At 33.3% G+C, this 12078-nt stretch overlaps 1 protein-coding gene across 7 annotated transcripts in view; it reads left to right on the top strand.

Moving 5' to 3' along the window:
- Positions 1-12078, top strand: part of LOC105839332 (neural-cadherin) — a 204628-nt gene that overhangs the window by 72207 nt on the left and 120343 nt on the right. For all 7 annotated transcript variants that reach the window (XM_028193763.2, XM_028193761.2, XM_012685576.3 and 4 more), the window contains one exon: positions 2340-2529. In XM_028193763.2, the coding sequence (XP_028049564.1) occupies positions 2340-2529 (190 nt within the window). The remainder of the gene's footprint in view (positions 1-2339; positions 2530-12078) is intronic.

The following is a 12078-nucleotide window of genomic DNA, read 5'->3' as shown; positions in this document are numbered from 1 at the left end:
ATAAACTCTGTAACGGAGTAACGCAATTCTGACGAGCGCGTTTGAATGGCGTTGAATTTATCACGTATGATCGCATTAACGGATATGCTAGCAACGCGAATATCGTGTCGACATTTAATCGTGTGATTATCATTCGTTTTACATTGAAACCAAGTTGCTGTGCTACCAAATGCATTTTGCCGATACAACCATTGATTACGACCGTCGGTGTAAACATGCTGGATATTATCAAACCAGCTGCTGGTTTCTATGGGAGACAAACTGCAGATATTGTAAATGAAATCTTCGAATCTGCATTCGAATCTGTAGTTAAATTAACCTAATTTCGTTTTGTAATTTAAAAGCGTAATAGTTGAGAAAATGGAACTTTCCTTGCAAGTTTTATATATAAAAAAAAAAAAAAAAGTTTTAGATTTTTTAAATCAATGAGCTAATAAGCTAATTTCTAATAACTTATTTGTTATTAGAATATACCGGCTTTATTATCAAAAGATTAATCTCTGGAAGCATTATTGTCTATTACTTAAATATTTTAATTTTCTATATAAATTAACAATCTCTCTTTTACAAAAAAATTATTAATCTTTCTAAAATTAAAAAAGATTTAAAATGCTTGCTACATCATGCAAAATTATCTTTTTATTATTTTTTTATTACATTTGTAAGTTTTTTTCTATTTTTTTTTCATATAGTTCTTTTTAGAAAGAAACGGAGAAATAATTGTTGAACAGAAAAAACAAATCCTTTATGATCACCTTTTCTTCGTTAAACAAGAAAGGAATTGCTCCTAGCCAAGCACCTCCGTGAAAAACGACGTGCAGCGTAGCTGCCAAAAAAATCTTACTGCAGCAATAAACGGAAGCGGAGCAACTGTGAAATATCACGGAATTTCCGGGTGGAAATTTGTCGATTAAGTGGTGTGAGATATGCGCGACTGTAAATTTTACCAGTTACGAGAAAGCGTGTGAAGTCCTTCGCGCGCGAAGGATATGTCAAATATGCACATTCCATTTGTAGGTACGTGCTATGTTGGGGTCTGCGGAACGGAAATGCGCACAACGGCCGAGACAAAAGGGACACGACGAATGTGGATCCGACATGTAGTCGGGCGCAGTAATCGCGTTGCTGCAAACTCGATATCGTCTTTTCTCCGTTCCTTCTTGCATGAGCACCGTTATTGGCGATCGTGTAGCAAATAAAGTATTTCGTAAGGACAAAAAGGCGGAAATTGCGAAACTCGATAGTAGAGAAAACAGGAGGAAAAATTTCGATCGTAGACGCGTATAAATTTCTCACACTCGTGCTAATGAGACCACTAAAAACTTATAATTACGACGAAGAAAATCGTCAATTCCGTCTGTAATCTAAATGTAACAGGTACTCGCAACGCAAAATGTGGAAGATTTATACGAGAACGAAAGTGCGCTACGCGATGTATTTTGGGATTTGCTGAATAGACTACAAGAACACTGTTAACGTCGACTTAATCAAGTTTTTCCGTTTCCCCTGTTAATTAAGGGATTACAAAGAAGTGCAGAGTACGTTGAAAGAAAACCATTCCGTCATTACATAAAATTGCACCGTCCTGTTCGGTTTGCGGTAACATTGTTTGCCGTTTCATTAAGGTAAAAATTGAAAGAGGCACAAAGAGGCCGACGCGGCCCGCAACTTGTCCAAGTGGAAGTCTGCTGGTGCGAAATTCATTCAAATTTTCTTTCGCGATAACCATCACGAAGTTTCGCGCACCCGACGCCATTATACACCGGACGATGGTATTTTTATGGCGTTTCGCGTACTTTACATACATACATACATATACTTTAATATGAAACAGCGAAGTTTCCACGAATAAAGGCAAAGCGACTTTGGATTGTAGAGTAGGTCATACGCCCGGGATATACTGCAGGGGGATCAAAATTTCAATAGGTTTACAGTAGATACATTTTAACAATTTAAAGCTATGATCAATTGACTTTAAAAACGTTATTATTAACATATACAACGTATATTAACGCACAAAATAAAATACAATGTTATTATAATTCATAATGCTATTACGAGATTAAGACTCCAGATTAAGACATTTTCATTTTATACAAAAATATATCAAAATTTGAAATAGCTCAAAGAGCCTCACTTGTGATATGATGCCGTCATTATTCTATTAAAGTTAGTTTATTTTTCATTATTCTCTTATTCTATTAAACTAGCAAATAAGTTCAGTTTCTTCGCTAATGGCGCGATATCCAACGGATATTATGACATTCTTTATCAACTACTTGCGCATGCAAGACACACACACACAGATGGAGTCAATAAATTTCACGTTATTTATCCAGGTCACATATTACGTGGTAAACAGTGACAGGAACGAGGGCAAGGATTACTTCGAGATCAACAGGGAAACCGGCGAGATCTTCACGAAAGTAATGTTCGATCGCGAGAAGCAAGGTGCTTACGCCCTGGAGGTGGAGGCCCGAGACGGAGCACCTTCCGCACGACCTAACAGCAACGGCCAACCTAACTCAGGTAGGTGGTACGGAAAATTTTATTTAAAAGCCGCCATGATGCGCGCACCATGCAGACCGTATTACTCGTGCGCGGGCGCTATAAATTCCGTTAAACAGCAGATCGTGTGGGAACAACGTATTTATATTCAGGTTTATGAGCGATTGAGAGCGCGCCAACTATACAAAGTCGTCATATAAAATGGTATTATATCGGGGGAGGGGGGGAATCACCAACAAGCACATGAAAAGTATATTAGCATTTTTGAAATGTAAGAGGATTAATTATCAAAAAACGATTAAAAGAAATGTTCGCTTTTAAATTGATTTCGTGTAAGGTATACGCGACTTCACACGGAAATCAATGATATGAAAAGAACAAAGAAATGTACATACATGTTCGGCGCAAATGTTTCATAGGGTTCAATAAATAGTCGGTTGTAAAAGAGCAATATTTATATTCATACGGAATATATACAAACTAGATAGAATCACCATATAAAATTCAAATAGAATGCTCGTTTATCGCTTGGCATAGTTTTCAATAACGAGCCCGCATAGTTTCCAATAAAAGAGTCACGTAACCCGGAATTTTATAAATTGATAAATTCGTTAAAAAACAGCATTTCAAAAATGTAAAATATATTAATTGTCTAATATATGTATATATAGTTTTTTTCACTTTATAATTAAAACTACATTTTTCTCTCAAAAAAGAAATAACTTTTCTTTACGCGCATTTCAAACATTTTTTTCTTTAAAAAAAAAAATTAAAAAAAGAAGTAATGAAGCTAAACTTCAAAGTCTGATTTTCACGTTACATCATTATATCTATTTTTTCTTAAAAAAAGTTTTTATTCGTGGATATAAAATGTATCTATGAAATTTTATGTCTATTTTATGGGAAAAAAAACTATTTTATAAACATTATATTAAATATATTCAAAAATATTTGAAATTATAACTTCGAATGTCTTATTAACGGAGACACGTATCAAATTATTTCATTCTAAATTCACTCGCGCTAAATGAATGGATTAACACAAGAGCTTTACAAAAAGTTTATTGATTCGTGGTGATAAGTGAATTCCCCATGAATTTAATATCATTTGAGAAAGTGAATGTGTCACCTTCGGGGAGATTCGTGAAAGCGCTTTCGGTTGGTAAAGCTGCTCAGAATTTTTTTTACACAACACGTGATTTACATTATCGAACTTTTATAGTGTGAACTTTCGTGCATTAACGTGATTACGATGTCGTCTTTTGAGGGAGCTTACGTCTTGCATTAGTTGATTACACGCCTATACACTTACTTACGATCTTGAAGGAACAGAGTTGATTGAAAGTGATTTTAAACAAACGTTATACGTTATACGTTTCTATGTAAAAGAGCTATGATCAGCTACAATCATTAACATTTTGCGTAACACAATAATATCCGTCAGTGTAATGCAAGTAATAAATAGTTAAAACAATTGTATACAACTTGATAGAAAGCTTTTTTTTATAAATAATATAACAATTCAAAGATGCAATAAAATAAAACCAATGATGCAAAGCTGATAACAATGATATAACATAATAGATATAAATGCGTTTGGCAATTAAATTTCCTGTATGTCCGTTGAATTTTAGCCAATTAAAATAATAATCAAGGACCTTGAAGAGGTTTGACACAAATTGCTTTGAATTAATTCGTGCAGATACCACAACGTTAAATTGTAAAATTAACGATAATATGAATGTTAGTACCAAGCATTAAGCTTTCAATTACTGTTTATTACTCGTTGCAAACTATAATGTTAATTTTTTCTTTGCTCAGTATTCCGTATTTCAAGCTTGAAAAATTATTTAACGGTTTTGCACAACTTATTGTTTGAAAACAGATGCAATTGTCTTTATTATTCAATTTAACCATACAATAAATAAATCTTTATTAAGTTAAGTGACGATCTTCTTAAATTATTTTTTTTCTGTAAGTGAGAAATAAAAATGTTAAATGTTTAGAGTTTAGAGACATTAAATATTTCCATTATACAAGTATTAAAGGAGAAACTAAAAATTTGTTCATGTCATATTTTTTTATACTCGTATTCCTCCCTCGAGTGTTCAAGAATTCATAAAGAAATAGTAGGCTTTTTTAACGCTTTATCAATTTTTTTTTTCGTGAAATGGATTATATTTCACCGCTAGAGTAACACGTTATGCTCTTCGTGAAATTTTAAATACTGAAGCCGCAGTTTATCGATCGGTATTAATACACGTACAGATATACCCCCTTCTCGCTACGGACTATATGAAATATTCGTACGGATAATTAACGTGATTCTACCTGCTAAGATTCTCCGTAGATACAATACGCACTTTCGTTAAGTAAAAGCTAGATCTAAGAACCTTGAGCAGAGGTAATTAGACTTTAACATCGTTATCTTAGTTGTTACGTGCCGCATCGAATTGCATTATAATGTCACATTGTAATGCACGCATCGTATAGTGCGCTATCGTTAAATAAGATTGATACGCGGTCGATACGCGTCCCTTTCTCGCTATTAGTCTCCGAGAAAATTGAACGTTGAGGAAGATGTACGACGGCCCGTGAAAGCTGCACGAGATTAGACATTTCTTACACAGGATGTTCGCCCCTGTGAGAATTTTTGCAACTATGTCAAAATGATGTAATTCCTTATTTTACAGACTTCCATTAGGGTTCCCAAATTATCGAGAGACAAGTCGCTACATCTTTCCATATTTCTTTTAAAAACTCAGCTTACCAAGAATATGCTTTATATCTATTATGAATATCTTCTTGGCTCAAAGCAACGTTTTCAGGAAAAGCCATGTAGAAACTCTTTTAATATATAATTAATGTATAAAGCTCAAGAGTAATACATTACGTAAGTACTAACAATCAAGCCACAAAATTTTAATGAGGTATCTGTAAAGTATCAAATTCTCTAAAATACTTCTAAATACAATTTTATTATACCGTCAAATATCTTCTTCCTGATTAAAATAAAACAATATTTAAATATTTTACTTCAACTATTTAAACAGTAAATTTTTATTTTACAAGTTTGGTTTTTATTAAACAAATAAGTATTTAGCAGCATAAATTTTGATAAAATTATCACAAATTTAAGATAATATACTTATTAATATGCAAAAATATAAAAATGTAATATTTCGTAAGCCGTTTCATTTATTTAAAATAATGTAAACATATCAATAAAAAATTGTTAATTCATCGATAAAAAGTAGGTCGCATTAACAGATTCTAGCATTCAAAATTATAAATATATTGCTTTCAAAATATGCAATTTATATACGATGTCCAATAAAATGGATTTCTTCACAAAAAGGATATTAAAAAAAAAAATTATGCTCGTAAAAGAGATACATATTACATAAACCTGAAAAATATAAAATAATATTTGCGCTTCATTATAGATTTGTGAATCGTGAGAACTATATGAAAGTTCTCGGTATAAAGTTCGAATTACCGTACATTGATAGAGTAATTTTTTTTCTTTCTCAGATTGCCAGGGTTTATTGCACTCGTACAATACTCGTAAAAACGCGAGCCATTTACGATCGCATGTAACCTAATCATCAAAGTATAATTATCGCGTGACATTTTGCACAAAACTTCTATACTATGTATTAAAACTGAATAAAATAGAGAAAAACTAGTATTTATAAAAGATTTCTGTTTCAATCTGAAACGCGAAAAGGAAGACAATCGTACAAATTATTTATTAAAATGTGAATATATATCAAGAATATATATAATACTGCGGTAGACGCATGCGGCCGTGGTGGAAGACATAAGAATTTAGTACTATGAATAGATCGTATAAAATTGAGACTTTACGAACCGCCATTCTATCGTAATGTCTCCCGTAACGGGCGTATCGTATTCTCATTTTTTCTCATAATGCGAAAAAATATGCGAAAAAAGAATGAGGCACGTGAGTATATAAGCATCAGAATAAATTGGAATGGAGCTAGCTTGTTTTACCGCGTTTAATGTCAGTTCGATTCGGTTAACAATAATTTATTATTAAGGCATCAAAATGTATCATAATAGTAGATGCGGCAAGAGTTGGAGTTAACCATTGAGAATTATTCCAATCTCTCGTCTCTGTGCATAAATTATGTTTAATACGGTCAACGGTTATTCATATGAAATATCAGCGAGTCATGTGGCAGAGACACGTGAAGAGTTAAAAATAGCATCGATCAAACCATGCTCTTCTTGATTATTTAGCTTCCCCTTCAGGAGTCACGTTTTCTGAGTTCTAAATCTTTTCTCGCGGCAAGTTATTCTTGGTTTCAATTAAGAGATAAAACTCTAATGCTTTTAAGTGTGATATTATTTATCTTAAATAATTAATTTGCCGGATATCATCAAAATTAATACAAAAATAAAATTGATTTATTTCTTAATTATTATTCTTTAAAATAAAACTTATATGTTCTTTTTCTAATTACATTTCGGCTTTAATTGGAGAGAGAGAAAGAGAGAGAGAAATTTGATAAAAAATAATTTAATATAAATAATTCAAGTCTAATAAATAATGAATAATGTTATCAGTGATACTCTGCCATTACGTTTCTTTCTCACTTTTCAGTTTTTTTTATTCTTTCGTTGTTGCTTTTTCATGAAACACACACAATTTGCAAAAAACAGTTAATTACAATCGCGTGCGCACTAATTATCAGAATATGATGATCATACGGTACTTTGTACAATGTTCCTTTTAATCAAACACATACTTTATTACATTACAATGAAAAAATAATAAAAAACAAAGTATAATTGCACGCCCGATAATTACAATGTCTCGTAAAAAATAAATTTTGTTAAAAAATGTTAACAAATCACCGATTTAATACAGTCATTGCAATTATATTTTACAATTAATAAATATTAAAATTCAACTTTAATTGCAATAGTATCTGCGTCAGAATCGAACTGAAATCTATTCGTTCCGTACAATCGATCATCCCCTCTTTGACAATTAGTGATTATTAGTCCATAAATTTCGTTAATGACAAAAAATTTTGAAAATAATATTCTGATATTGCATAAATAATAAACTCGTATAATGACTGAATAAAACACGATTGACCATCTGAAGATACATAATAAAAGTTCACTATTGTACGCGCAATGTATTCCGAATGCATAAATTGAACTGAAAATCGCTCGTAAATATCGTAATGAAACAAATAATTTATATTTCTCATCCCTTATCGCTTCGCGTTTTACTTCGAATGAATAAATTGCGCCGAATACCTGCTTGGATAAATAGCCATCGCCTCGATACGTTCACGAATCGTTAATCGCGAGAGGGAATCAATTGTATAGGCTGATAATCGTTAATTGTACACAGAGAAATAATTGCGTTTTCCCCTGGTACTTGTCGCGTTACGAGGACTAATGCGGCGGCACATGGAACTGCCAGTTCTCGAGTATAATGATCGCGAATAACGAACGAAGCAACTTCGATGCAAACACTACATACCGCAAGAACACCGAGTGTCGCGTGCCATTATGAAATTATTCAATGCTTTATAAATTATTAATATTACAAAAATTATACACCAAATTCCCTTTTTTAAATTTACAATTAATTTGAATAAACGAGTCACTTTTTCCGCTTTATTTCGAAGTTTTTATCGTCGTTTAAATACTTTTTTTTCTGAATTAACAATATTTTCAAAACTTAATAGAAGTATTATTTATATTTTAATTTTTAATAAAGATATTGTAATTTGATTATATGTATTTATGATCAAAATACTATATATTATATATTCTCTGGTAGAATGTTACATTAGAATAAAATTTTCCTACGACTCCGAAAATCCAGTCATACCGTCACAGAATTTTATTTCTCGCTCGATTCTATCTCTATTTCGACTATCTATCTCGATAAGAAAATGTTGGCATCGCTGTTGTCGCTTAGATATATCGGATATCGTAAACGTGGCAAACTTTTCCTTTCTTGGTTCGATGATACCATACGCTACATGCAATACACTTCTGCATGTATATATTCACAAATATGAAACGATCCGTGCAAAACGAAAATTCGAAGATACTCAAATAATATTTTTACAGATGACAGAAGCAGAAGATATAAAAGAAAAGAAAAGAAAGATAAGTTTCTATGTTTTCCTGTGGTCTTGACTTTTCTGCATATACTTTCAGAATTATAAATTCTGTCATAAAAAGCTTAGAAATTAATGTTGCATATTTAAATCCAATATTAGCATAAGAAATACAACAATCGCATTAGAGCATACTTTCATGTATAACAAAATGTAGCTATATCGCCGTGTAAACGAAAGAATATAACAGGGAACGTTAAATCGTAATTATGCAAAATTAAATTATGCATTGCGCCATTGGATGTTAAAGAGAAAATGAAATGAACAACCGTGAATTTTCAAGCAAGGCTCTTGATGCAGATAGCTCGATCTTAAGCCAACGGATTATATTAGTCTATACACTCTATACCTTGTCGTACATATAAAAAGGTATTTTAAAAAATAAATGGAAGAGTACATTTATTCGTAATTCTAGAGAACATGATCTAGAAATTGTAAAATTTACATATGCAAGGATTAAATCACTCATTCTTTCGATTCCTTTAAATATCAATATTTCTTATTTCTATAAATTTTTTATTTCCTATATTGTAAAAAAAAGATTCTAAAAACTTTAACTTAATAATAACTCTTTTTAAAAATATCTTTTGTATTGTAATATTTTATCATCAAATATCTTTAAATACATAACTTTTCCTAAAATATTTAATATTGTGAATTACAATTAATTTTATTCAAACTATTGTATATAGAATTATTTAGCAAATAACACATTTAACTCAGTAATATTCTACTTTTCCTTGCAAATGTTTATTTGAAATGCTAGAAGTACGATTGAGATAAATACGAGCGATGTTATATTTGGATTCGCTTCAAACAGCGTCGTAACAACGCTGCAAATGATCGGGGTTACTTCTTTGTATGCATTTCAAGAGTAAGCGCGATGCTCAGCGGTAATAGCGGCGAGTGTTAAATAACAATTATGCTAAACTGTGTCGAGCACCCCGCGGCATTTTCGGGGCGTGAACGCGCATATTATATCGTAGGTACACGCTCGTTAACAATACGGCGCGCTGTTAACAATGCAGCCAAACCATTGTAAAATTTCGTTGGTGTTCTTTGCTGCAGACTTGTACATTCAACTAGAGTGTCGGCCGTAATTAATTGGCCGCAATAATAATAATTAACGGTAAACAAAAGCAATAAGGTTATATTTCGAATTATTCGCGTATAATTTTTCAGTTGTGCGAGGCAAGACAGGGTATAACTGTGAATCTCTTTCTCTCTAAATAATATATAATTAACTCTGCATTCTGATACAGATATGTAAATTGTACGTATACTGTATATTTGGCTACTTTTATAGAAAGCGTAAATAATTCTTTTGATTATTAAATTGATTATTAAATAATACGTTTTGTATACGCGCGGAATAGAAATTGATTAAAAGCTACTTGATGAATTTACAGTTAATGTATGAATAACATAAATATCGTTAAAAGCTTCACGTGAGCCGAACGGAAAAAAGAACTTTATTGCAACAGAAATTGTTATTTAAAACCTTGCTGCTAATATCTACAGCATTCAGTGTTGAAAAATATTAACAGAAAGCAATGGTTCCAAAAAACTACATCGTCGACCACTCGATTTCCATAACGCATGAAAAGTTGTATTTCATTTTATCCAACGGACGTAATGAAACGCGCGAAAATATCCCGAGTCGAAGCTCCGTTTTGCTCTTCTAAATGTTGATAAATATCAAAGATCTGTTCGCGAGCGCAAGATTGTTTTTGAAAAAGATAATGCACCGCACGAAGGGTCCTACGATCTTTACTCGCGTCTACAATGATTATTTTTATTGTCGTGACTCCGCCGGCAACATTTTTCGCGGGAGTTTTAAATAGTGGCTTTGGTGGCCGACGTGTGCGCTCACTCGCGAGGCAGAAAAACTGAGCGTTTCACGCTCGCTGCATCCACGGTCTGCAGTCTTCTCGGACGATGTTCTTGATTCCGGCGGAGAGGGGGAGGGGGGTTAAAGGGTCGACTGCTGCAGCCAAGGTATATGCATACCGTCTGGTAGCCGAATTACGTTGCAACTTCAGCTATACCGACCGCCTCTGTGTTTTTCTTCGGATGCGCTTCTCAAACGGGAAGGTTAAATTGCGTTCGCAGTTTTGGCCGCGGAACCGCACTCTTGCTACGAGCAAAGCTACGCGAGCGTTCATCTCTTTTCGGGGTTAACGCGAGTTTCTTGCTCTTCAGCATGCAATGCCGCGGAATGCGCTCAGTGTGCGAGTGCAATCAATAACATCTAGGTATCTCTTTGAGTTTCAAGAGAAAGAGAGAGAAAGAGAGAGAGAGAGAGAGAGATATCGATGCGCTATATCTTTCCATGGTTATGCAAACTGTCCGCTGATATTTACTTTCCTGCTAACGAGTTTCACGCTAATTAATTTTCGTGACGAGTGTGGAGTTAGCGATTTTCGTTTTTCGGTTATTTAGAATCCAATAAAAGGGCAATTTTGACTCGCAGATCGTTAATTGGTAAATATTGGAAATCGAGTCAAATTAAATCCTTATTGTAGGGAAATAAATTTATTTTATTAAAAAAAATAATTTTGTTTGCACTGCGAATGATAAAATAACAAAAGTTGTTATAAATCTATAAAAAATTTCTGATTTGCTGATTGATAAACAATATAAGTCATGTAATAAGTCTTACGGAGATTCATTAAGATTTGTTCATAAAAATTGGTATTTTGAATTAAAATCATTTCCTGGCATTTTTGTCAATGAAAAATTTTCTTACCAAGATTTACATTTCCAACTCAATAAATTTAACTTGTGCAGTTTAGCTTGCAATTTATTACGTGAAAGATATCTATCTATAAATTGGTATGTCTTCTCATATTTGAACAACGAACCAACCACAATATCAGTTGAAATGAAATTCTCTCTAACAAGAGACTAAATATTTCCCGTGCAACATGCGAGATATTCCCATCACTCCGCGATATAATTCGTATCTCGTCTGTCAGTTGGAAAAGCGTTTGAATTGAAAATACCTGATGCATACGAAGGACAGGCAGCGGCGCGGTTACGAGAATCTTACTTACGATGAGCGAAACGTCAATATGCAAATTGTTACTTTGACAGGATATTGACACGCACTACCGCAAGATAACGCGAAGCAAGGTATAATTTTCTGGGAGAGTGCTTTCGCGAGTTTGGCGACGCGTCGGACGTTCTGCGATCTCTCGCGGACGGGCATTATGCGAGACGCACCGAAACTTGAAGTTGGAATCAGTGACATTTCGAGATAAGGGGCTCCGAGTATCTACACTAGGACTGGTTGGCAAGATCCAATTGTCGTTCGTTGGTCCATTAAGCTCCCTGCAAATCTCATTTCGCGCGAGGTCGCGGAAAGGAACACGGCGCGATAGCTCACAATCAG

The sequence above is a fragment of the Monomorium pharaonis genome, chromosome 10 (assembly GCF_013373865.1).
Source record: "Monomorium pharaonis isolate MP-MQ-018 chromosome 10, ASM1337386v2, whole genome shotgun sequence".
Lineage (NCBI taxonomy): Eukaryota > Metazoa > Arthropoda > Insecta > Hymenoptera > Formicidae > Monomorium > Monomorium pharaonis.
The sequence above is the reverse complement of the archived record's forward strand: the minus strand, read 5'-3'. Positions and strand labels throughout refer to the sequence as shown.